Below are 27,862 nucleotides of genomic sequence, written 5' to 3' on the forward strand. Positions count from 1 at the left end.
GTAGAAGGTTTCTGCCCACACATATTTGTTTTGTAGTTTTCCGTAAATGACACCCGTCTTCTAACCCCATTCCCCCCTCCGAAAACACTCCTCCCTAAATGTGAAAGGATTGGCTAACCAGGTAGGAGAGGGTAATGACATGTTACCTCATCGACTGGATAAATACAACACCTCTGCTATGCCCTTGTTGTCGGTGTGGGGAGAGTCAGAGCATTTTAACACAGTCTGACTTGTGTTATTACCATCTAATTTAGTGATGTTTCCCTCTGGGATTCAGGTTTGGAGATGGATGCTTTTTGCCTATTTTCACCGGCTTTGTGTGTGTCAAGACATTCAAGAAACACCAAGACCGTGAGTTAGCCTGGAATTTAGTCATCATATCACCAATATCTTTTTCTGTACACACTTTATGCTTCCTGCTTTCATGCCTATTAGTCCCACAACGCAAATCTCCTGCTATCTGCCTTTAGCCAGCCTTTCTTTCTTTTCTTACTTTTTAATTTCCTTTTAATCTTCTTTAAATCTTTTACCTTTGTTTCATTTCTTCTATATTTGTTTTAATCATATTTTTACAATTGAATGTAATTTTTAAAAGAGTACCTCAGCATAGTTCTTTTGTATTTTTGAGTGATTTTTTTATGATGGAGGAGCTAAGACAGCTGTAGGAGGAACGGATCAAGCTGTTGGAGGAACGGCTTAGATGATTTAGTCACCAGAGCGCTCATCCGGTGGGACTGTGGGTCCTGTCCGGTAGGTGAATCAACAAATGCTAATGCTAACATAGCACAACAGGCTAACCAAAGGCTAGAGAGCTGTAAAAATGTCCCTATACTTGATAGAACGCAGTCAAAACTGGTGAACGGATCAGAGCAATTTCAGAGCGAACGGCTGAATGAGACTCCAGCTGGGATTTGGTCTGACGTTGTACGCCGCAGAGGCAAATCCAGCAAGAAATCAAATGAGAGAGCCCCAACCCTCAATCCACCACCTGAACTCACACTGCAAAACAGATACGATCCACTGACCCGGAACGAAATGTGTGTAAATGAAACTTGGGAAGCTAACCACAACACTAGCATTAGGGCTAACCAAAATCCAAGAAAAAGCCCTAACACCACTGATAGGACTAGGGAAAGAAGAAACTTTAATACCTCCCCATCTGATATGCCAGATACTACCTTGATTGGGGACTACATAACCAAGCATATCAGAATTTCAAAGACTGAAAACCTAACCATGGCTAACACATCGGTCAGAGAGCTAACAGAGATGTTGCCAGTTATTCTATCTACGCATCCAATAAACAGGTAGATTATTATCCACACTGGGTCTTTTGACATTCTACAAAGGAAAACTGGCTCTGAGATCCTGAAAAAGGATTTTCCTATGCTACTGGAGTAAACAACTTTCAACAACATGTTTTCATCTCAGGCCCCATTCCAACCTTGGGGAAAGGAATTGAATCTTTTAGCAGACTCCTTGGGCTGAATACGTGTCTGACATCTGCATCCCTCAACCACGGGATAAGGTTTATTGACAATTTCAATATTTTTTGGAACTGTAAAGACCACTTTGTGCCAATATACATCACGCTCTTGGAATGCCATTTCCAAACAAGATAAGCATGAAGGACAGTACTCATAGGCAGAGTATCCACCCCCCCCCTCTCCTGACCCTCTAACTAAAATCACCCAATGCTTCCAGAAGTTGTCCTTGTCCCAAACGGGGGTACAACAACTCCCACCCCCCCTCCACCACACTCACCCTCTCCACCACAATCACACTCCCCCTCTACCAAACTCCCCCTTCCACCACACTCACCCTCTACCATACTCCCCCTTCCATCACACTCCCCCTCTACCATACTCCCCCTTCTACCACACTCACCCTCTACCATACTCCCCCTTCCATCACACCCACCCTCTACCATACTCCCCCTTCCACCTCACTCACCCTCTACACCTCAATCACACCCAATCCCAGAACGTAAGTGGAGGAAAACTAAACTTCAAATTCACTATGACATCTATTAAAAAAAGCCTTGGTAGCTTCAACAATGAGTTACGCAGGGCCAGACAGCAACATTTATCGGGAACGATCAACAGGAATATCAACAATACCTGCACTCTATTTGTCATGGTCGACAAGCTTTCAAACCCAATAAAGCAGATAGCATCAGAACTAATGTCCACTGTGAAATTTAATGAATTTGCCTGTTTCTTTAGTATTAGATGGACCATCAGAACTATACAGTCTAACAAGGACTCTGTACCGTCACCACGACCACCAAGACATAACTTCGTTATTATGTCGCATTTTAATAGAATTGATCAAAAATTCCTAGAAGGAACATTTTAACATTTTAAAGTTTCCACTTGCTGTCTTGACACAGTGCCATCAGACTTATTTAAAACAGTTTTTTACTCTATGAAAATGGACCTACAGCAAATAGTTAATAGCTCTCTGCAATCAGGCATTTTCCCCACGTCTCTAAAAACAGCTGCCATTAAGCCCTTATTAAAAAAGAGAACATCTATAATGAACAACTAAAGACCTGTCGCAAATCTCCCTTTTATAGCCAAGATCATTGAGAAGATTGTTTTCAATCAACTCAGCAATTTTGTGACCTCAAGCCTTTTACACAATAGACAAATCGTGTAAAAGACAAATATCTGTCAGGTTTCTACAGTACTGAAACAGCCCTGATCAAAGTTTTAAATTATATAAGGCTGAATACTGATTGGGATAAAATAACAGTTCTAGTTCTATTAGATCTCAGTGCAGCATTTGACACGGTAGATCATAGAACACTTCTAGATAGGCTGGAAAATTGGGTAGGACTCTACGGGACAGTCTTTGATTGGTTCAGATCTTATCTAGATGGCCGGAGTTTCTTTGTCACCATTGGTAATCATGAATCTGATAGGGTGGCTATGACATGCGAAGTTCCACAGGGATCAGTTCTCGGACCGCTTCTGTTAAATCTCTATATGCTACCTCTGGGCCAAATTCTACAGAACAACAACATTAACTACCACAGCTATGCCGATGATACTCAAATATATATGGCTCTCGAACCATATGACAACAGCTCAATAGACTCTCTGTGTCACTGTATAGAGCACATAAATACCTGGATGCACCAAAATTGTCCACAATTAAACCAGATTATTGTGTTTGGCAAAAAAAATTGTATTAGTAAAGAGCTGGATTCTCGGGCCCTTAAAACCGGGGCGTAATCTTGGTGTTCTGATAGACTCAGACCTTGTATATCAAAGTGGTCATCAAAAAAGCATTCTATCATCGAAAAAATATAGCCAGAATGAAAGACTTGGTGTCCCATAAAGACCAAGAGAAACTTGTCCATGCTTTTATCTCTAGTAGGGTTGACTACTGTAATTGCCTCTTAACTGGACTCCCAAAAAAGACTATAAAACAGTTGCAGCTCATTCAGAATGCTGCTACTAGAATGTTTTCCAGGACCAAGAGAACAGAGCACATCACTCCGGTTCTTAAATCTTTGCATTGGCTTCCAGTCAGTTACACAATAGATTTTAAAGTGGTGCTTTTAGATTATAAATCTCTGAATGATTTAGGACCCAAATACATTTCTGATATGTAAGAAGAATAGAAACCTGAACACAGGTCAGCTAGTAGACCCTAGCGTCCAAACTAAACATGGTCAAGCTGGGTTTAGCACTTATGTTTTACACAACTGGAATAAACTACCAGAAGATCTTAGACGTGCCCCAAACGTATTCATTTTTAAATCCAGGTTAAAAACACTTCTCTTTTCAGGTGCCTATGATGGAGCACTTAACCACACTGTTTAGCCTTATAGCTTCTTATGTTTTATCCCATTTTTAATCTTTATATGTTTTCTTATTTTATTTCTTTTTTATTATTATGATGTTTTCATTTGTTTTGATGTTTTCATTTGTGTAATTGTTTTTATGTTATTGTATTTCTCTATATTTTTTTCTTTGTAAAGCACATTGCATTGCTTCGATGTAAAAATTGTTCTATATAAATAAACTTGTTTGCTTGCTATACTAGAACCCATACTCAATGGACAATATTAGGTAATGTTATTCTGGAAATATGCTTCATTAGGGTCTGAGAAATTAGCTGTTAATGTATTGGTGTGCTAGTGCATATAATAGTGCTGTGTAGGAGGGCAAACCTGTGTTGAAACATAATTTGTTCCTGACAGTAGTGTGTGTGTGTGTGTGTGTGTGTGTGTGTGTGTGTGTGTGTGTGTGTGTGTGTGTGTGTGTGTGTGTGTGTGTGTGTGTGTGTGTGTGTGTGTGTGTGTGTGTGTGTGTGTGTGTGTGTGTGTGTGTGTGCGTTTCAGGTCTTACCTGGTAACTATTCCTGCAGTGATCCCGGCAGGTTTGGAGGCCAGGTTTTGTGCCAGCCTTCTGCAGCCCAAGGAGACCCTTGTTATGACCATATCTCTGATTGATGATGAACAGAACTCAACCCTTCTTAGGGAGAGTTCTGATCAAGAGTTTCATCGCTGTTTCCAGTTTCAGGTCAGTCCAACACTCTTGTGTCCCAGTCAGATCAATGTGGAATGCCGTTCACATAAAAATGTATTTCTCATATTGTGTAAAATGGCATGCTGTGAATCATATCCGTGTGTGTCTGGGGTTCAGGCTGAATTTATATCTGTTTTTGGTTGTTATGGTCTATTTATTATCTCACCAGTGTGTTGGTCCATATCGTTTGTCAAACAGGCACCTGAACTCCAGGTAGAAAAGATACTCATGTTTAAGGTGGAGGTTCGCGGTGAAACATTTGTCTCGACAGAGGAGAGAAAGGTCAAGATCAAACCCTACAGCCCGATTACATTTGTCCAAACTGACAAACCAATATACAACCCAGGACAAATAGGTAATTTTTGTCTGAGGAATACTGGGAAGTTGGGAAGGTCATTTGTTGTTCAGTTTTTAGTCTCACTAAGAAAACATGTAATGGTATGATGAGTTAAAACACACCTGCTGAATGCTCACAGCAATAGAATATAGAGTATCTATGCTTTGTTAGTTTTAACTTCCTGTTTGTATCCTGTTTTAAATTTCTCAGTTCATTTTAGAGTCATCACCTTGGATACCAGCTTTAGACCTGTGAATCAGTTGGTGAGTGCTACATTTTAAACCAATGCCTTTAATATAACTAACTATTTAGACATCCTGTAGATTAGTATTTTAAACTAGATTCAATCTAACAAATGACACTCTGAAAACTACAAGTAGTCTACCCCCACTTGAGTCCTATGACGATATTGATTGAAATTAGTTGTGCGATCAGAAATAAGAATCTCATTAAATTACTTTGTAAAAAACACTAAACACTACACCTGAGGTACTAAATAAGGTAAGCCCAAATCATTGAGTGATAAAACTGATGTTATCCATGCTCTCTGTCTGTAGCCTTGACTGACTGTTTGGTCAGTCAACACAAACAACTCAAAGTTGAAGATTGTATCGGGGCAAAAGTGCATCAGCTAAAGTCACAGGACCTGAGTGGGCTGATTTGAATGCTTTCAAACATCAATCAATGGTTCATGGAGTTGAAACCCACCCCTAATAAAAACATATGTTGAAATATGGGCTATAGCTAGGCTGCTCAAGGACATGTACACACACACATAAATACAGGGGGTGGAGAAAATATCATCCTTTGACTGTTTATATTCCTTCATTCATTTTCCTATAATACCACTAACATGTATATACATACAATTATAATTTCATTCAATAGTGATTGAATGTAATTCACTTTGTGATTAACAAAGTTTTTAGACTCATTTAAAAATGTATGCTGTACAGCTGGAATCTGTCATTTTACTTATAATCTACATATCTGAACTTCAGCCTTAATATAGTCATACCCAGGTTGCAATAAAATCTCTTTTTTATTCACTTTGTGATTAACAAAGTTTTTAGACTCATTTAAAAATGTATGCTGTACAGCTGGAATCTGTCATTTTACTTATAATCTACATATCTGAACTTCAGCCTTAATATAGTCATACCCAGGTTGCAATAAAATCTCTTTTTTATTTTGCATAATTCTAAAAAGCAAAGTAATTCATCAAACTCTTACTCAGTTATGCTTCATGAATTCATAAAAAATACTTAATCTAGTAGAACCTCGGATTCAGGAGGAACAGTGTGGTTTTCGTCCGGGCTGTGGAACACTGGACCAGCTCTATACCCTCTACAGGGTGTTGGAGGGTTCATGGGAGTTTGCCCAACCAATCCACATGTGTTTTGTGGATTTGGAGAAGGCATTTGACTGTGTCCCTCGCGGCATCCTGTGGAGGGTGCTTCGGGAATATGGGGTCCTGGGTCCTTTGCTGTACGGCCGAAGCAGAAGCTTGGTCCGCATTGCCGGCAGTAAGTCAGAGTTGTTTCCAGTGCATGTTGGATTCCGGCAGGGCTGCCCTTTGTCGCCGGTTCTGTTCGTAATTTTTATGGACAGAATTTCTAGGCGCAGCCAGGGGCCGGAGGGTGTCAGGTTTGGGGACCACACAATTTCGTCTCTGCTCTTTGCGGATGATGTTGTCGTGTTGGCCCCTTCAAGCCAGGACCTTCAGCATGCACTGGGACGGTTTGCAGCCGAGTGTGAAGCGGTGGGGATGAAAATCAGTACCTCCAAATCCTAGGCCGTGGTCCTCAGTCTGAACAGGGTGGCTTGCCCACTTCAGGTTGGTGGAGAGTGCCTGCCTCAAGTGGAGGAGTTTAAGTATCTAGGGGTCTTGTTCACGAGTGAGGGAAGGATGGAACGGGAGATTGACAGACGGATCGGTGCAGCTTCTGCAGTAATGCAGTCGATGTATCGGTCTGTCGTGGTGAAGAAAGAGCTGAGTCGCAAGGCGAAGCTCTCGATTTACCGGTCAATCTACGTTCCTACTCTCACCTATGCTCATGAGCTTTGGGTCATGATCGAAAGGACAAGATCCTGGATACAGGCGGCTGAAATGAGCTTTCTCCGCAGGGTGGCCGGGCGATCCCTTAGAGATAGGGTGAAAAGCTCGGTCACCCGGGAGGAGCTCAGAGTAGAGCCGCTGCTCCTCCACATTGAGAGGGGTCAGCTGAGGTGGCTTGGGCATCTGTTCCGGATGCCTCCTGAACGCCTTCCCGGGAAGGTGTTCCGGTCCCGTCCCACCGGGAGGAGACCCCGGGGAAGACCTAGGACATGCTGGAGGGACTATGTCTCCCGGCTGGCCTGGGAATGCCTCTGTGTCCCCCCGGAAGAGCTGGAGGAAGTGTCTAGGGAGAGGGAAGTCTGGGCATCTCTGCTTAGACAGCTGCCCCCGCGACCCGGCCCCGGATAAGCGGAAGAAGATGGATGGATGGATACTTAATCCTTTACTTTGCTGGATCAAATAATATAAAGTGCTCTGGATTAGACTATCTGCTAAATTACAGAAATATAAACACTTTAACATATATCAAGCCAAATCATATTTGCATCATTCATATGAAAATATGCTGACATGCAATCAATGGCATGAATTCCCATCACCGCCATTTGCCAGTGAGCACGACATTTTTGTAAGTAGACATGGAGGGAAATGAAACGAGGTCTGCTAGGCCACATTCTTCTAGTCTGATCATTTGAGTACATACCCCAAGTATATCATTGTCATAGAATGAATAGAACCGCTTAATCTCCTACGTATTTATACTCATTTGAACGTTATCATTATAAAATGTTATCATTATAAAACATAACTTTTTGGCATGTTTTTGTCTTTTACAGTACAGCATTGTGGAACTTGAGGTACAGTAAAAATATAACTAGGTTCCTCACTTTATAATGAATACAGTTGTAAAAAGGTGCAATATTCATGTACCTTATTATCATTAAATAATATACCCCACAGTAGTAGAACGCTTAAAATGTCCATTCAGCTTTGTGTTAAGACATTCCATTCTTTCACAAACAGGATGTAAATGAAAACAGGATTGGACAGTGGTTAAACACCACATCTAGTAGCAAGATTTTACAGCTTTCTCACCCCTTGAACTCTGAAGCACCCAAGGGAACATATAAAGTTGTTGTCTGGATTGATGGGAAAAGTATAAACCACAGGTTTAAAGTAGAACAGTACGGTAGGTTGATTTAATTTACTTTACATTTCATGGAAGCATTATGTGAATGGTTCAGCCAAATGTGATAACTGCTGTCTTTTTACCTTTAGTTTTGCCAAAGTTTGAGATCAAATTAAATCTCAGAGATGAGATCAGTGTTGGTGAAGAGGAGTATAAAGTGGAAGTGTGTGCAAAGTGAGTCTCCTGTTTGAATCCTGACACTTCAATGCTGACTTTTACAGTACATTTACATCTGACACAGTAAACATTTGTATTCAGTGAGTAAAGCCTACAACTTGTATGTATGTATTGTTATGTTGTTGTTTTTTTTATCAGGTACACCTATGGGCAACCTGTACCTGGTATAGCTGAGGTAGAGTTGTGCCGGCCCTTGGACTTTCATATATCCTCAGAAAATGACGACATCAATTATACACAACCTTGCCACAAAGAATCAGTTGAGGTCTGTATGCTTTCCCAACACACAAGGACAGTTTTTTGTCTTTTAATGTGGTTGAATTGAGTTCTTTCTGATCAATGTTTGTAGATTCCCCAATTTATAATACAATTGGATTTGTTTTTTTCTCAGATGGACCAAACTGGATGTGCCTCTCATGTCTTTAACCTGTTAGCTTTCAAGGATGAAAGCAATAAATTGCTCATTGACAATTTTTTATGCAGTACTAAAGTAGAGGAGCAGGGAACAGGCAAGTCACTCATCACATCAGATGACAGAACAGTGATGATACAGTTTTCTGATGTATTCGTTAATAATTTAAAAAATTATAATACTGAAAAATACTATTCATTAAAATGAATTTTATCATAATGGTTAGGACTGCCTTTTTTGTTCTTAAGGGCAATTAAGGTCACGATATACTCCAGTTTTGGAGGCGTGCGTATGTAAAATACTTTGACAACTGACCATTTTGTACAACCACAATAAACACGGTGATTGAGGAGTAGGTACTGCTATTAATCTTTGTCAAGAAAACAACAAAAAAGAGCAGCAGCAACGCCAAGGAAGATGGTGCATTATACATGTGTACTACTACTTCAATGTTTCAGTCTCGCAGAACCTTAGAGGATCTTGGGTAAACTGCCCCACGATTTCTGTCCTGTTGTTCTGTTGGTATTGCGCCCGCGTATGCGTACCCTCAAGGCCTATAGGGAGCATGAAGTACGGACGCAGGATACCAGTGGAAGACGTCATGTGTATCCGTACACAGCGTGAAGTATATTTGGGCCTTTAGAGTTACAATGTTCCAGAAACATTCCCAAAATCCACAGTTTTCCTGAAAATACACTTTATTAGGTTAGATTATTAGGAACACCATACTAACACTGTGTTTGACCCCCTTTCGCCTTCTGAACTGCCTTAATTCTACGTGGCATTGATTCAACAAGGTGCTGAAAGCATTCTTTAGAAATGTTGGCCCATATTGATAAGATAGCATCTTGCAGTTGATGGAGATTTGTGGGATGCACATCCAGGGAACGAAGCTCCCGTTCCACCACATCCGAAAGATGCTCTATTGGGTTGAGATCTGGTGACTGTGGGGGCCATTTCAGTACAGTGAACTCATTGTCATGTTCAAGAAACCAATTTGAAATGATTCGAGCTTTGTGACATGGTGCATTATCCTGCTGGAAGTAGCCATCAGAGGATGGGTACATGGTGGTCATAAAGGGATGGACATAGTCAGAAACAATGCTCAGGTAGGCCGTGGCATTTAAACGATGCCCAATAGGCACTAAGTGGCCTAAAGTGTGCCAAGAAAACATCCCCCACACCATTACACCACCACCACCAGCCTGCACAGTGGTAACAAGGCATGATGGATCCATGTTCTCATTCTGTTTAAGCCAAATTCTGACTCTACCATCTAAATGTCTCAACATAAATTGAGACTCATCCGACCAGGCAACATTCTTCCAGTCTTTAACTGTCCAATTTTGGTGAGCTTGTGCAAATTGTAGCCTCTTTGTAGTGGAGATGAGTGGTACCCGGTGGGGTCTTCTGCTGTTGTAGCCCATCCGCCTCAAGGTTGTGCGTGTTGTGGCTTCACAAATGCTTTGCTGCGTACCTCGGTTGTAACGAGTGGTTATTTCAGTCAAAGTTGCTCTTCTATCAGCTTGAATCAGTCGTCCCATTCTCCTCTGACCTCTAGCATCAACAAGGCATTTTTGCCCACAGGACTGTTGCATACTGGATGTTTTTCCCTTTTCACACCATTCTTTGTAAACCCTAGAAATGGTTGTGCGTGGAAATCCCAGTAACTGAGCAGATTGTGAAATACTCAGACCGGCCCGTCTGGCACCAACAACCATGCCACGCTCACAATTGCTTAAATCACCTTTCTTTCCCATTCTGACATTCAGTTTGGAGTTCAGGAGATTTTCTTGACCAGGACCACACCCCTAAATGGATTGAAGCAACTGCCATATGATTGGTTGATTAGATAATTGCATTCATGAGATATTTAACAGGTGTTCCTAATAATCCTTTAGGTGAGTGTATATATCGTTTGTAAGATCCCTGTAATCCTAGGGAATTACCAAGAAATCTGGGACTCTTTCAACCAGGACTGCTGAAAAGCCAGGACATTTTGAGATGCTTATTGAATGTTCTAACCATATGTGCCACCTGACAATGTGTTCCCCTTTTACAGGTATTATACGATCTGAAGAAAAACGCATCACATTTTCCTATGTTTTAGGAAAGCTCTCATTTGTCGACACACCCAAAATATATGAACATGGATCAATTGTTGAGGGCAAGGTATGTCAAACTACATCAATCTGATATGCAGAATTCACCCAGACTTACAGTGGACATAAAAAGTCCAACCATCCCTGTGAAAAAGCCAGGTTTTTGTGATGCAAAAGAATAAGACAAAGATAAATCATGTCAGAACCTTTTCCACTTTTAATGTGATCTATAATGTGAACAATTCAATTGAAAAACAAACTGAAATCTTTGAGGGGGAAAAATGAAAAATAAAAACCTTACAATAACCTGGTTGCATAATCCCTCCCTCTGCTTTTCTTCAGATTAAAGCTGTTCACTTCAATGACACGCCAATATCTGACATGTCAGTTTATCTGCTTGGGAGCGATTGGTCATCATTACGTCATCTACTGAACCTAACCACAGACATTCATGGTATCGCCAGTTTCTCTCTCAACACAACTGGAATGCCTAACGAGGATATTGATCTCATAGTAAGTGTGATATCACAGACCTTTAAAGTTATTTCTACCAAATTACAACGTAGCTTTGTCAAATTGTACACAATATGGACGAGGATGGAGTGAGTATCACCAACTGTGACCAATGCTTTTTGTAATGAAACCATTTTTGTTTGCCAAGTAAAGAAAAAGGACAGTATTTGCTGTCTGCTTGCTAGTATCACACTGTTAGCTGTTGCCGAGAACATTATTGTTGAAGTGGTTTTTTGACTGAAGTGACAGATGAGAACAAAAATATATATTCTATAATACAATCTTTAAATGTCTCCTTTATTTTATGGAATCGTTAATTTCCTCTTTTATAAAATGGAATTAAGAAAATATTTTAATGTGTCATGATTTGGCATGGATAAAAAGTAATTTACTCAAGCATCACAGTTGTAGACACATGAACACACAACAACCAACTAGAAACAATGAGAAAGGAGGAACTTAAATAGGGACGCAACTAGGGGCAAACAAGACAAAGGTAGAAACTATAATACAAAAGGACAAGCTCCATTTGAAATCAATTGACAAAACCAAACAGAACAGGCTATGTTCACAAACAAAAGCAAAATCTAATATCTCACATAGTGATGGAAATTAAAATATATGTTCAGTTGAAACTCTGCAATAAAATCAATTACAAAGAAAATATGTATTTAAAATCAATTACAAAGAAAATATGCATTTGAACGTCCATAATTAATTTTTTCCAATGATATGTCTATTAAACTTTCTTTCAGAACCGCACTGTTTTTGAATTTCAAAATCTTAAAGATGACATTAGGTCATTTCAACTCTCATGACCTTTTCCAGTTTTTGATTGTTATAAGAATTAAATTATGTCAATTTGATAATGTCTCCTTTTTTCCCCCAGATAAGCAGCACACCAGAATTTTCTTATGGTGGATACAGGACCCCATATTTTGACACAGGAAAGCATAAACTTTCAGTGATACGACCTGCTGCCCCTGACAGTAAAACATCCAGTTACCTGGATATTCAGAAGACTGACCAAACACTGGCATGTGGGCAGGAAGTGTCAATCCCCGTCCAGTACGTCATCGTAGGAGAGACCGCCTCCAGTGGTGCTGTTGATGTCATCTACCTGGTGAGTAGATCCAGGGCTGTGTTCCAATACTTTAATGGATTAGTTATCCCTTGTTTCCTTGATCCCAGATCTATAAATGATTGGGTATGTGAAAGTAAAGTTAACTTTATTGCATAATTATTATTTGGACTTTGTCAACCAAACAATACTCATAACTTAATTTCCTCTCCCAGGCCTTATCCAGAGGGGCGATAGTTGATCATGGATACAGGAAGGTTATCATGCAGGACAGTTCTGGTGAGGGAGGGTGATTTACTTTGTTATAGTCATGTAACGTGCTGTAAGGTGCGTGACTATAATGACATGCTCTTGCATTGCAGTAACTGAGGGTGAAGTCACCTTTGACCTGGCAGTGGTTCCAGAGATGGCACCGGTGGTACAGATCCTTGTGTATAGCATGTTACCCAGTGGGACTATCATCGCCCACAGCATGAACTTCCCCACTGAGAAATGCTTCAGAAACAAGGTGTGTGGATTCCAGTAAATGTAAGGTATCTGTACCTACAGACATCAACTTAGATATAATGTACTGTGTTTTTCAACCTGTAACTGTGTGCTTTCCACATCCACTAAACTGCATGTGTCCTCTGTGTCAGGTGTCAGTGGAGTTCTCTCCCTCCAATGCAGTTCCAGGGGAGAAGAACACCCTGCAGCTCTCTGCCCTGCCTGGTTCCCTGTGTGGTCTCAGTGCTGTGGACAAGAGTGTTCACATCATGGAGCCGGGAAAGAGACTGGATGCTGGCAAGGTAATGGATCTCTGAGAGAAAATAACATAAAACTGTTAATCAATAGAAAGCAGCACCTAAAGGTTAATAATATTTTAAATTATATAATATACATTCTAATGTTCTCAATGATCTTTCAGCCAGCTGGGCTCATTTCTAAAGACGCTATTTGAAAAATCCACTGTTTGCAACTGATCAATTCTCTCTTTTTCCCCACAATACCTTTATCTTATTAAACCATTACAGATATTTAATATTCTACCAGTCACAGAGGCAAATTCTTTTGATTATGATCTTGAAGATCCCTCTGATTGTTTGCAAGTACGCCTGAGAAGATATATATTGCCCCATCCAAGACCTAATAGGGAGAAAAACTCTGCTTATGAAGTGTTTAAGGTAAATTGTGGCATGTTTTGACTGAATGAAAACAGCTTGTCTTGAAACAACTCTTTCAACTCTTGTAGAAACTAACCAATTGGCCAAAATACTTTTTCCATGCTTTCACCTTGTGTACAATCTTGTGGACTTACACAAACAGAATGAAGCAGTGTTCTTACCATGGCAGTGTATAATCACAATAATTCTTGCTCTCTTACTATTTGTTCTTGTCATTTCTAGAAATTAGGACTGAAGCTGGCAACAAATCTTGTTTACAGAGTACCTGCATGCTTGAAGTTCCAGGGAGTAGAATATTATCACTCCTCGGGTAAGACTCCCTTCGCTTGTTATTATTTTTGCCAGAAGTGTTGAACGTCCAAAGGACATCTATAGTTTTTATTATTCTGACAATATGCAGTTAGGTCTGGAAATAATTGGACACTGACACAGGTTTTTTTATTTTGGCTGTTTACCAATATATTCAAGCAACAGTTAAATAATGAATATGGCCTTAACATGCAGTCTCTCAGTTTTATTTTAAGGGTATTCACAACCAAATTGGAAGAAGGGTTTAGGAACTACAGCTCTTTAATATGTAGCACACTCTATTTCAAGGGACCAAATGTAATTGGACAATTAACTCAAAAGCTGTTTCATGGACAGGTGTGGGCTATTCCTTTGTTATTTCTTCATCAATTAAGCGAGTAAAACAGCTGGAGTTGATTCCTGGGGTGGCATTTGCATTTGGAAGCTGTTGCCGTGAACCCACAACATGCCGTTAAAAGAGCTCTCAATATGAGTGAAACAGACCATCCGTAAGCTGCAAAAATCAATCAATCAATCAATTAGAGAGATTAGGAGTGGCCAAATCAACAGTTTGGTACATTCTGAGAAAAAAAGAACGTACTGGTGAGCTCTGCAACACAAAAAGGCCTGGAGGTCCACAGAAGACAACAGTGGTGGATCCACAAGGTGCACAAGGTGTAAACCATTAACAAGCCTCAAGAATAGAAAGGTCACATTAGACTTTGCCAAAAAACAAATTTGTAACAGCATTTTTTGGATAGATGAAACTAAGATCAACCTGTACCAGAATGATGCCAAAAAACATCTAAAAATGACAGCCCAGTTCTGGAACAGCATTCTTTGGTCAAATTAAACTAAGATCAACCTGTACCAGAATGATGGGAAGAAAAAGGTATGGAGAAGGCTTGGAACAGCTTATGATACAAAGCATACCACATCATCTGTAAAACATGGTGGATGCAGTGTGATGGCGTGGCCATGCCTGGCTTCCAATGGCACTGGGTCACTAGTGTTTATTGATGATGAGACAGAAGACAGAAACAGCTGGATGAATTCTAAAGTGTATAGGATTATATTGTCTTCTCAGATTCAGACAAATTCAAGTTGATTGGACAGCGCTTCACTTTACAGATGGACAATGATCCAAAACATACTGCGAATGCAACCCAGGAGTTTTTTCCCAGAAAAGAAGTAGAATTTTCTGCAATGGCAGAGTCATTCACCTGATCTTTATCCGATCAAGCATGAATTTCACTTGCTGAAGAATCTGCGGTAAAGGCCTGTTAAAGCATCACAATGGAGGAAACCCAGCGTTTAGTGATGTCTCTGAGTTCCAGATTTCAAGCAGTTCTTGCCTTCAAAGAATTAATGAACATTTATGATTGTGTTAATATGTCCAATTACATTTGAGCCCCTAAAGTAAGGCAACATAAAAAAAAAAACTTTGAATAAAAACTTAAAGTCTGCGCTTAAATTGCATCTCGGTTGTTTCATTTCAAAAACCTTTGTGGTGGCGTACAGAGACAAAAATATAAAAACTGTCACAATGTCCAAATATTTCCGGACCTTACTGTAGTTCACTTGTTTGTTTTCCTGTATTTTCAGTTGGTACCTACAGAACATATTACCTCCAAAGCCATCCCGAGTATTCCATGATTCATGGGTTTATCTTGGATAGGAGTAGACTCATACCGACAGCACAGATAGTACAGATGCGTACCTTCTTCCCTGAGACGTGGATATGGGACCTTGTGGAAGTAGGGTAAGTACACGACTAGGTTGGCTCATGCTGCAACTGAAAGCAAAACACGTAGATATGTAATTATTAATTTCAGGATATAAGAAAACATTTAAAACCAACATTACATGCACTCCATTGTTCTTTGTAAGTAAATGTGGGACTTCTGACCTCTGTACTACAGGGAGTCTGGATCAGCAGACGTGTCCCTGACAGTCCCAGACACCATCACCACCTGGGAGACAGAGGCCTTCTGCCTGGCCCCCGGTGGGTTTGGTCTGGCTCCCCCAGTGGAGCTCACGGTCTTCCAGCCCTTCTTCCTGGAGATCACCCTGCCCTACTCCATCATCCGGGGAGAGAACTTTGACCTGAAGGCCACTGTCTTCAACTACCTGTCCAAGTGCATCATGGTATGTACCCCACCTCATGACTGTTGAGCCCACTGATGTATATTGTGTCACTTACCTTCAGTAATTAGTGTAATAATTAACACCAGTATATCTTACCCTTTGTAATGTTACCAGGAAGACCAAAGTGTAAAAGTCTAAAAGTGAAAAAATAAAATAAAAAAAGGGTTTAAGTGTTTTTGCCAGACTGAAGGAAGGTCTTCATGTAAAAGCAGTGGACAGTGGCAGTTCTATATGTGCAATGAAGACAAGTTTAAGGTGCAAGTCGGTATGTATTAAATGAAATGCCGGAATTGCAGAAAAGCTAGACACCAGTGATGTGCTGGGCAGTTTGTACCACTCGTTGCAGGGCCTTCCAATCGGCTAGGGTGCATCTGCCAAACCACACTGTGGTGCAGTTAGTCAGAATGCTCTCGATTGTGCAGCAGGAAAAGTTCACAAGGATCTTGGAACTTGGATTAGATTGATGGCCTCTCCTCATATTGAAATTATTACACAACCCATCCTGGATTTTAACTAATAAGTCCATTGTCCCCTAAAACTGATAAGTGATTATTTTTAACAATACAATTGAGTCAAGCAATTTCAGGAATAAGTACTCATTGGTCATATTTTATTAAGTGCTACTCTCCAAAACCAGATACAAAGCTACTCTTTGTTTGGCCATGGAGAAAAAGTCTGCATTGACATGGTTTTGCCACCCTACTCTAGCTAGGTGTCATTCTTGTGTTTTCCAAGTCATCTTCCCAGTGTTCCTATTTGACAGGTTGCAGTGACTCCAGCTCCCTCATTGGACTACACTCTCACACCCTTGAATGACGTCCAGTACTCATCATGCTTGTGTGCCAATGAACGAAAGACCTTCAGCTGGACAATGTCACCCTCTGCCCTTGGTAAGATGGAAGTCACCATTTAACCATGCTTACTGTACAACCCAATTTCCCCAAAAGTTGAGACACTGCGTAAAATGCAAATAAATACATAATGCATTGATGTGCATATCATATAATCCCTATGTTTTATTGGTACAAAGACAACATATCAGATGTTGAAACTGAAAAATGTTGTTGTTTTTGGAAAAATATATATGAATTTGATACCAGCAACATGTTTCAAAAAAGGTTTTGTCATATTTTTCGTTTCATAATGGGCAAAATGTTTTACATGGTTGATTGTTCTGGACTGCACGCAGGCCAGTTTAGCACCTGGACTCTTTTACTATGGAGCCATGCTATTGTAATACATTCAGAATGTGGTTTGCCATTGTCTTGCTGAAATAAGCAAGGCCTTCCCTGAAAAATATGTTGTCTGGATGGCAGCATATGTTGCTCCAAAACCTGTATATAGTGTTCAGCATTAATGGTGCCTTCACAGATGTGCAAATCACCCAGGCCATGTGCACTAATGCACCCCCATACCATCACAGATGCTGGCTTTTGATCTGTGCCCTGATAACAAGCCGGATGGTCCCTCTCCTCTTTAGACTGAAGGACACAGCATCTATGATCCCCAAAAATTATTTCTAATTTTCATTTGTCAGACCACAGGAGAGTTTTCCATTTCGCCTCAGTCCATGTTAAATGAGCTCGGGCCCAGAGAACACAACAGCGTTTCTGGATCTGGCTTATATCTGGTTTCTTCTTTGCATGGTAGAGATTTACAGGCACGCCTTTATGGATGCAGTGACAAACTGCATTCACAGACAATGGCTTTCGGAAGTGTTCCTGAGCCCATGCAGTGATTTCCACTGTTGTTAATGCAGTTTCACTTGACGGCTGAAGATCATTGCCATTCCAATATTAGTTTTCGGCATTGTCCCTTGTTTACATTTTTTTTATTATATTATGTATAGTAGCTCATGAGATCCCCAAACTCTTCGCAATTGTATGTTGGGAAACGTTCATCTTAAATTGTTTCCCCTTTTTGCCCATGTAGTCTTTCACAGGGTGGTGAACCCCTCCCCATCTTTATTTCTGAGAAAATCATCCTCTCCTGGATGCTCTTTTTTATACACAATCATGTTACCGACCTGTTGCCAATTAACATTTTTAGTTGTGTGATATTCCACCAGGATTATACAACATTTCCAGTCTTTTGTTGGCGTATACAATAACAATAAAATGTTTCAGTTTCATCATTTGATATGTTTTCTATTGAATATAGGGTTCCAATGATTTGCACATCTTAGGTTTATGTTTTCATAAACATTTTACACAACGTCCAAACTTTTCTGGAAACAGGGTTGTACATTGAAAGGTAAAGTACCTTAATAACAAACGAAAACTTCTGGTTTATTTATTGTAGTGTGGTTTTATCTGTGTACTGTGTGCTGACCTTTGATGTTCCAGTCTCTGTCAATGTGTTTTTGTAGGGGTTTTGAATGTGACCATTAGTGCAGAGGCTGTCCAGTCACATGCTGCTTGTGACAATGAGATTGTGAGTGTACCAGAGAGAGGACGCATTGACATAGTCACACGGAGCCTGCTAGTGAAGGTATTTACTGTTTTAGTCAAACATTTGAATGTCTTGGGACTATTCTGTCACATCTACCAACTATTACACAGAAACCATCTAGTTTTACAGTACTGTTACTGCTTCTGACGGAAATGAATCCCTCTGTCAGGCTGAAGGAACTGAAGAAACTAAAACCTACAACTGGTTGCTGTGTCCATCTGGTCAGTACTGCAGTATCAACCATCTAATCCATCAGAATTTAATTAAAATACAGCACCAAACGTGATCTGGGTCCAAGAAGCCAACACTGTTCTATTTAGGTTATTATTTACATTCATTTCAATAAACTACATATTGAATTGACCTGATCTCCTCCATGGTAAAACATATCCAATTGGTTTCTATGTCATATAAACACAATTGTCCAGGGGTGTAGCACAACATTCTGGGCCCTGTACACAGGCAGTCTCTGAGGGCCCCTCCCCACTTTATTCAAGATTCAAACATTTTCGAGGGCCCCTCTACACGTTAGGCCCCTATATGATTAGTTCCCCTTTTCGCCCCTGCATCTGTCCTTGCTCTGGCTCTGTTTGGTCATGTTGTCATGTGTCCACAGGAGAAGCTCTGACAGAGGAGGTGGAACTGCAACTGCCCATGATTGTGGTAGAAGGATCTGCTCGAGCTTCAGTCTCAGTCCTGGGTAAAATATATTATTGTTCTGGTTGGGTGGTGGCTTTAGAAAGATTTAGTTTGTGAAAAGCAATCCCTCTCCATGCTGTTTTCTAAAGAGGGGAGTTTTGCATGTTGTATGTTTTCTATAGGGGACATTCTGGGCCGCGCCCTCAAGAACCTGGATGGACTGTTGCAGATGCCATATGGGTGCGGAGAGCAGAACATGGCGCTTCTTGCCCCCAATATCTACATCCTAGAGTACTTGAGGAACACAGAGCAGCTCACCTCAGCCATCAGAGACAAGGCCACCAAGTTTCTCACTAGTGGTAAGAGTCTACACTGCTTTCAATCAGTAAATGATCTTCAGTGATTTTGAAAACTAGATGAATCTCAATTTAAAAAACTCAATTTAAAAAAACTTTCTCAGTTAAGAAAATATTTTATAAATAGACCAGATTTTGATAGACCAAAGTATCAGTACCTGTAAAGACAACAACATAATTGCTTTTAATAAGATAAAAATCAACCAACATCAAAGGCATCTCTCTTTTTCCCCCCAAAACTGTTCAAAGGCCTTAATTATTTCATTTTAACATTATATAATTTAAATTTACAGAGCTAAAATATTAATGCAACATTCATTAATTTAAAAGATTTTACTGATTTATAGTTCATAAAATGAAAATCAGACAGTGGAAATTAATGAAATAGGACATAATTTATGGATTTACACATGACTGGATATACAGTTATACATCTGTTAGTCACAGACACCTTCAAAACAGAGCTTCCCAAATACTTTCAGTTTGTGATGTCTCTTTTGAGTATGCAGGCCATGGAAGAAATAATCAGCTTATATTGGCAGTAAAAGAAGCCGGATGTGAAATCCAGTTTCATCAGCTTTTTAATATGGCAAAACTGTGATGTCAATTGATTATGTAGGCAAATGAAAAATAACTATTAGGTATGAAAATGTGCAAACTATTATTCCTCACCATGACGTAGATTTGTGGGATATTTTAATTCACCTCCAGACACATGAGACGAACACCTTACATGTTGCATTTTTATTTAAATAGAGATAACATGGTTGACAACAATTTCAATACTTTTCGTTTAAATCTATTAAATGAACAACTCAACAGACTACAATAGATGTATTGGGGACAGGAAGAAGGAATCTATATTGTTTACTGCTGATTACTCATTCATTTAAGACAAATTAGACAGAATTATCTGCACACGTTTTTCAGAAAAAGGAATGTTCAGATAAGTAGCCAAAGTATTCTGCAAGAAACTACATTACATATATTTTACTATTTTAATTATTATACATTTTTAGAAATGTAAGGCATACACCGATCAGCCATAACATTATGACCACTGTTGTGTGAAGTGAATAGCACTGATAATCTCGTTATCATGACACCTGTCATTGGGTGGGATATATTAAACAGCAAGTGAACATTCTGTCCACAAAGGTAATGTGTTAGAAGCAGAAAAAATGGGCAAGCGTAAGGATCTGAGCAACTTTGACAGGGGCCAAATTGTGACCAGTCAGGGTGCCAATGCTGACCCCTGTCCACTGCCGAAAGCACCTTCAATGGGCATGTGAGCATCAGAACTAGACCACAGAGCAATGGAAGAAGGTGGCCTGGTCTGATGAATCACGTTTCCTTTTACATCACGTGGATTGCTGGGTGTATGTGCATCGCTTACCTGGAGAACACATGGCCCTGGGATGGACTATGGGAAGAAGGCAAGCCAGCAGAGGCAGTGTGATGCTTTGGGCAATGTTCTTATGGGAAACCCTGGGTCCTGCATTCCTTGTGGATGTTACTTTGACACGTACCACAGAACTGAGCATTGTTGCAGACCATGTGCACCCTTTCATGGCAATGGTATTCCCTGATGGCATTGGCCTCTTCCAGCAGGATAATGCCCCCTGACACAAAGCAAAAATGGTTCAGGAATGGTTTGAGGAACACAACAACGAGTTTAAAGTTTGGACTTGGCCTCCAAATTCCCTAGATCTCAATCCAATCAAACATCTGTGGGATGTGCTGGACAAACAGATTTGATCTATGGAGTCCCCACCTTGCAACTTACAAGACTTGCTGCTAACATCTTGGTGCCAGATACCACAGCACACCTTCAGAGGTCTAGTGGAGTCCATTCTACGATGGGTCAGGGCTGTGTTGGTGGTGAAAGGGGGACCAACACAATATTAGGCAGGTGATCATAATGTTATGGCTGATTGGTGTATCACAGACATGAATAATGTTGAAAAGATTCATACATTTCCAGAAAGATTTATTTTGCCTTATACATTTTTCTAAAGCATTATTAATTTGTAACTATAAAAAAATAATATTTTCCCACCAGACAAGGATTTCCTGATTTTCTAGAATCACTGTTCTGATACATAGCCACTCCTTTTTATGTAAATGTATTGACATCACCCGCAACTCAACATATCTTGAAGGGTATGCACAGCTTCAATAAACCATAATCCCAGAGCTGTTACAATCATAATCATCAATAAGTATGTTAAAAACAGCTTGTGCTGAAGGCAGAATCTCTCTTTGAAAAAGACTAGCCAAACAGAATGGCCATGAGGAAAGGAGATAAACATTTAAAAAAATACATTTTAACTGTCAATGACTCAGGTTACCAAAGGCAGCTGAATTACAAGCATTCAGATGGGGCCTACAGCACATTTGGCCAAGGATCTGGAAACACTTGGTGAGAACTGGGATTGTATTTCGACTAATGACTTAAGCAATATAAGAATTTGTTTGGAAGCCATTTTTCTTTCAAATATTAACAAATTCGATCAAATTTTTTATGGCAGGAGTTGAAATAAGATATGAATGATGCAAATTCAAATTGTATTTATGGCTTCTTATGGATGTATAGTGAGACATTCAAATCAAGTTTTCACACATGTTCTTTGTTCACAGGCTGACTGCATTTGTCTTGAGATCCTTTAGCAAGGCACAGTCTTTTATCTATATAGATCCTTTAAAAATTAAGGAAACCACGACATGGTTGGAAGAGAAACAAAAAGAAAATGGCTGTTTCCTAAGACTTGGGGAACTCTTTAACAACCGAATGAAGGTACAGATATTAAATAAAAGAGAGAAAAAATATATATTTTGGGTCCTTGGTCAGTCAACCCTTGTCTGTTTATTTACATTGCTAATGTAAAGACTGACCCATACAAACCATAACCCACTAAACAAACCATGCTATGTAAAGGATGTTCACAAGGTTTTGTTTTTGGCATAATGTTTTCTAGGGTGGGGTGTCTGATGAAGTAACTCTTACAGCCTACATAACTGCCTCAATGCTGGAGAGCAACATGTCAGTTTCAGTAAGTATATTCTCAGGCTTGGCGCTGGGATTTTTCTCTCCCAGTGCTAAGAGAGAGTTTGACCGAGGAGGTACTAACAGAATACCTGGTTATTAACTTAATGTTTTATAAAATAAATACAAAAATGCTTGAGGGGGCTTAACTGGGGCTACGCAGATTTGTGATTTGGCTATAGCACCCCCTAGCCCTGATGTAGCACAGAGTCTGTATTTTCTCCACCTGCCTATTCTCATAACAGCAAACCACATTTTGCATTTACATTTTAGTAATTTTATTTAATCCAGAGCAACGTTTAATGCTGCTGAACTGCTGAATGATCTGGTTCATTTTAGGCACCCAACAGAAGATAAATGCAGTCACTTTCTGGACTCTAATAATAATATACATTTTGTGTTGCATAAGGATCCTGTTGTGAACAGCAGCTTGTCTTGTCTGAGGAACTCCACCAGTGATTTGTCCAACACCTACACTACTGCTCTGCTAGCCTACACCTTTACCCTGGCAGGAGACATGGAGATGCGGACGCTGCTTCTGCAGCACCTGGACAAGATTGCTTTACAAGAGGGTGAGACATGCTCTTCTGTACTGTAGACCTGAATACTAGACCTCATTGGTTTGTTCTTTACTCAGAATCACAGAAAAATACTCTTGATAAAATGCATCTTACACAGCTTTTCACCAAAGTCACATTTTAGTCTTGTGTCTGATGAATCATTAGTCCTTGTTCTCTGATTAGGTTTATGTAGTGTGTGTGTTGGTGTATGAGTGTTGATGTGTCTATGCATGTGTGTTCTCCTCAGGGGGTCTCCTGCACTGGAACCAGACCTCCTCAGAGACCTCAGCCTCTCTGGCAGTGGAGATCAGCTCCTATGTTCTGCTGGCGTCCCTCAGTGCCTCCCCTCTGTCTACCGCTGATCTGGGCTACTCCTCCCGCATAGTCAGGTGGTTGGTGAAGCAGCAGAACTCCTATGGTGGCTTCTCCTCCACACAGGTGAGTCCAAAACAGCAGTGCTGGTAGTGAGACAATGTGCCTGTTTGAGATCGACTACAATCAGACTACATGTACAAAACACCTTGCATCCAAAATAGATCATCAGAATTAATGGATTAGAGATTTTTAACAGAGAAGAGGCACAAAGAAAAATCACACATAGTAGGATAACAGAAAACAGGCTGAGTTTGCTTTTGTTTGTTCACTGTGTGTGTGTGTGTGTGTGTGTGTGTCTGTGTGTGTCTGTGTGTGTGTGTAGGACACAGTGGTGGCCCTCCAGGCCCTGTCTCTGTACTCCACCAAGGTGTTCAGTAAAGAGGGCTCCAGCACAGTGACAGTAAAATCTCCCAGTGGGGGACAGCATGTCTTTGATGTGAACCAGAACAACAAGCTTCTCTACCAGGAGCGCCAGCTGCAGGATGTGGCTGGGAAGTACACTGTGGAGGTGAAGGGCAGTGCTTGTGCCTCAGTACAGGTCAGCCCAATCCTTCATTTACTCCTAGACCCCAGGCATTTATGTTAAGTTTTTGATATATTTTAAAATGCTGTTAAATATGTAGTTGAATATGACCAGGGCTGATTAACTGATTTCATTTGGTTGTTTTCTAGCTGTCACAGCATTACAACATCCCTACTCCTACAGTTGACACATCGCTCAGCATTCAGGTCATACCAGAAGTTGAGTGTAACAGCGACACTAAGAGAAAAATAGTCAGGCTGAATATTCAATTCCAGTAAGGATGATTTTCTGAGTGAAATGAAAAAGTCTATTAATCTAACAAACTTTTGTCTGGACGTATTTTTAATTGTTCCCTGGCTAAATGCAGTGTGTCTGACTGGACAGAATCCAATAATTTCTAAATTAACAATCACTCCAGTTCTTTCATTGTTATGCTTTAGTCAAAATTACACTTGAATATTCTGTAGGTTTATGGTCTTCTCTATCTTTTCTCTAACAGGTATGAAGGAAAAGAACAGAACACCAATATGATTATAGTGGATATGAAAATGTTGTCTGGCTTTTCCCCTGTCCCAGAATCCTTGTTGGAGGTGAGGTTTTGTAATAGGCCTTAAATTAACATTTTACATGTAAACTTGGATGTAACAGAGCTCAGTTTCTGTGGTCAAAATAGGAATAATCTGTGAATGGCTGGTCTTTACAGATGAAGAATTACCTTCTTGTGGAGCGTGTCGATACCAAAGATGACCATGTTTTACTGTACTTGACAGGGGTGAGACAAACCAACCCATTTCAACTACTCTTAAATGTAGACTTACAATGAATATACATTGAAACCAACAAACATAATTTGTACATTGCAGTAACTATTATAGTATCACAACTACTGCTATGATATGAATGTACATGTTGAAGAATATGTGATGGTACTCTAAATAATATTTAAAGGTAATCATACAGTATATGGTGTATGTTAGCTACTCAGGTTTGTGTATTGTTTAGACAGAAAATATAGTGAGGTATATTAGTGGAACATTTCTGTTTTAGTGCATTTCATAATTGTGATTTTTTTCCCAACAGTTACAATCAGCCGTGCCCCATTACTGCAGCCTAGACATCGTTCAGCAGCTCCCAGTAAAGAATCTAAAACCAGCTGTGGTCAAAATCTATGACTACTACCAGCCAAGTAAATTCATATCTAATCCTCTACAAAATGTTTTTTCATTCTCAAATAAATTCAACATTTATGCCAATGGGACGTTGAAGTAAAACTTTGAGTTATCAGGATTTAATCTCTTTGTACTGAGAAGTAACATGGTTTGTTTCCTCCAGGTGACCAGGCTGAGACAGAATATGACTTCCCATGTGATATTGGTGAGCTCCATTATAAATTATTAATTTGCACAAATGTGTTATTATACAGGTGCCGGTCATAAAATTTGAATATCATCAACATTTATTTCAGTATATCCATTCAAACAGTGAAACTTTTTATATTATATTCATTCATTACACACAGACTGAAATATTTCAAATGTTTATTTCTTTTAATTGTGATGATTATAACTGACAACTAATGAAAATCCCAAATTCAGTATCTCAGAAAATTTGAATATTATTTAAGATTTTTAGAAATGTTGGCCAACTGAAAAGTATAAACATGAAAAGTATGAGCATGTACAGCACTCAATACATAGTTGGGGCTCCTTTTGCCTGAATTACTGCAGCAATGCGGCGTGGCATGGAGTCGATCAGTCTGTGGCACTGCACAGGTGTTATGAGAGCCCAGGTTGCTCTGATAGTGGCCTTCAGCTCTTCTGTATTGTTGGGTCTGGCGTATTGCATCTTCCTCTTCACAATACCCCATAGATTTTCTATAGGGTTAAGGTCAGGCGAGTTTGCTGGCCAATTAAAAACAGAGATACCATTGTCCTTAAACCAGGTACTGGTAGCTTTGGCACTGTGTGCACGTGCCAAGTTCTGTTGGAAAATGAAATCTGCATCTCCATAAAGTTGGTCAGCAGCAGGAAGCATGAAATGCTCTAAAACTTCCTAGTAGGCAGCTGCGTTGACCTTGGACCTCAGAAAACACAGTGGACCAACACCAGCAGATGACATGGCACCCCAAACCATCACTGACTGTGGAAACTTTACACTGGACTTCAAGCAGCGTGGATTCTGTGCCTCTCCTCTCTTTCTCCAGACTCTGGGACCTTGATTTCCAAAGGAAATGCTAAATTTACTTTCATCAGAGAACATAACCTAGCAGTTCAGTCCTTTTCGTCTTTAGCCCAGGCGAGACGCTTCTGACGCTGTGTCTTGTTCAAGAGTGGCTTGACACAAGGAATGCGACAGCTGAAACCCATGTCTTGCATACGTCTGTACGTGATGGTTCTTGAAGCACTGACTCCAGCTGCAGTCCACTCTTTCTGAATCTCCCCCACATCTTTTCCTTCCCTTCGCCTCTCTATTAATGTGCTTGGACACAGCTCTGTGAACAGCCAGCCTCTTTAGCTATGACCTTTTGTGTCTTGCCCTCCTTGTGCAAGGTGTCAATGGTCGTCTTTTGGACAGCTGTCAAGTCAGCAGTCTTCCCCGTGATTGTGTTGCCTACAGAACTAGACTGAGAGACCATTTAAAGGCCTTTGCAGGTGATTTGGGTTAATTAGCTGATTAGTGTGTGGCACCAGGTGTCTTCAGTATTGAATCTTTTCACAGTTTTGTAATTTTCTGAGATACTGAATTTGGGGTTTTCATTAGTTGTCAGTTATAATCATCAAAATTAAAAGAAATAAACACTTGAAATATATCAGTCTGTGTAGAATGAATGTATACATTATACAAGTCTCACTTTTTGGATGGAATTACTGAAATAAATCAACTTTTTGATGTTCAGATTTTATGACCAGCACCTGTATAACATGTACTCATCTGAAAACAACGTTTTATTTTTCCTTTATGAATGCATTGATGGCATTGTCTAAAGTCCAAACGATCTACGAAAATGGAAAGACGGAGGAAATTATACAGATTTACGAGATACCACGCGTACCACTGTTACCAGAGACTTTCTAGTCCACTGGTGCCGGTCAAGGATGCCCCCTAGGTAAACACCAGCCCCTCTCTAACACATTCCTTTTCTCATCCAAACATGATGTATTCCTTTAATCAGTAGGAATACATCAATTCAAGAAATTTCCCTGACAATGCTGACTAATCTTTGTGTCTGCAGATAAATGAAGAAATGCATTCCAGAGCATGGCCCACCTGTGTACACTGTTCTTATTGTACCATGGAACTGGCACTCAGTGGAACTGGTTATTCAATAAAGCCTTGCTTTGCACATCAATGTTGTGATTATTTATTAATTTATGGTTTATTCATTGGGTCACTGTTTGTGTCAAAGCATGCATGTATTTCAGGATTCTGCATTTTAAATCTACTTATAAACTTAACACAAATTGTAATATCTCTCACTAAAGCCTGTCATATGGAGATTCTAGTTTGCTTACACAAATTATTATCAATAACTATCAATCAGTCTAAAGGTACCATTCATCATTTAGCAATTTGATATTAAGTTTTTCAAGTATAGGCCTACTCATATTTTTAAGGACAGTGAAATTACTGCTATTGTGCATGATAACAAATTATAAATTTCTTTGTTTGTTTGGCAGTGCGTATCTTCTATATGATAAGATACAAAAACTATTTTTAAGTAATGGGAACGTACATTTTTACTTGTGGTGGCAGGCTGGAATCAGGCTGGAGCGATCTAGTTGTCAAATGTTTTGGGAAAGAAAAAAGGTAGCTGGTTCTAATCCCAGAGGAAAAATACTGTCCATTTTATCCTGAAGTTTATTTGCGGTCAAATCACACCTGCCTGTTCTGTCATGCAAGGC

At 39.9% G+C, this 27,862-nt stretch overlaps 1 protein-coding gene across 1 annotated transcript; it reads left to right on the plus strand.

Annotated features, from left to right (window-relative positions):
• The first annotated feature begins 163 nt into the window (after positions 1-163).
• Positions 164-27,309, plus strand: LOC105010189 (alpha-2-macroglobulin). The gene is made up of 37 exons (XM_034290542.1): positions 164-351; positions 4,355-4,535; positions 4,740-4,896; positions 5,089-5,141; positions 7,774-7,794; positions 7,961-8,126; positions 8,216-8,300; positions 8,442-8,568; positions 8,695-8,812; positions 10,778-10,887; positions 11,160-11,330; positions 12,220-12,453; positions 12,627-12,690; positions 12,774-12,919; positions 13,050-13,199; positions 13,425-13,574; positions 13,797-13,884; positions 15,468-15,624; positions 15,785-16,010; positions 16,774-16,900; positions 18,379-18,500; positions 18,631-18,682; positions 19,078-19,161; positions 19,283-19,459; positions 21,803-21,878; positions 22,097-22,253; positions 22,435-22,509; positions 22,912-23,074; positions 23,310-23,500; positions 23,760-23,975; positions 24,110-24,234; positions 24,460-24,550; positions 24,664-24,732; positions 25,041-25,146; positions 25,293-25,334; positions 26,947-27,066; positions 27,193-27,309. The coding sequence occupies exons 1-36, from the start codon at positions 257-259 to the stop codon at positions 27,033-27,035; spliced, it is 4,461 nt and encodes a 1,486-aa protein (XP_034146433.1). The 5' UTR covers positions 164-256; the 3' UTR covers positions 27,036-27,066; positions 27,193-27,309.
• The last annotated feature ends 553 nt before the right edge of the window (positions 27,310-27,862 follow it).

The sequence above is a fragment of the Esox lucius genome, chromosome 1 (genome assembly GCF_011004845.1).
Source record: "Esox lucius isolate fEsoLuc1 chromosome 1, fEsoLuc1.pri, whole genome shotgun sequence".
NCBI lineage: Eukaryota > Metazoa > Chordata > Actinopteri > Esociformes > Esocidae > Esox > Esox lucius.

What these genes read in the sequence shown, in the direction of transcription:
- LOC105010189 (XM_034290542.1), top strand. Translation starts at nt 257, where the DNA reads ATGTTTCCCTCTGGGATTCAGGTTTGGAGATGGATGCTTTTTGCCTAT. An exon ending in GATCAATTGTTGAGGGCAAG is followed by an intron (nt 10,888 to 11,159) that starts GTATGTCAAACT and finishes GCTTTTCTTCAG; the next exon opens with ATTAAAGCTGTTCACTTCAA. An exon ending in AGCTTCAGTCTCAGTCCTGG is followed by an intron (nt 19,162 to 19,282) that starts GTAAAATATATT and finishes TGTTTTCTATAG; the next exon opens with GGGACATTCTGGGCCGCGCC.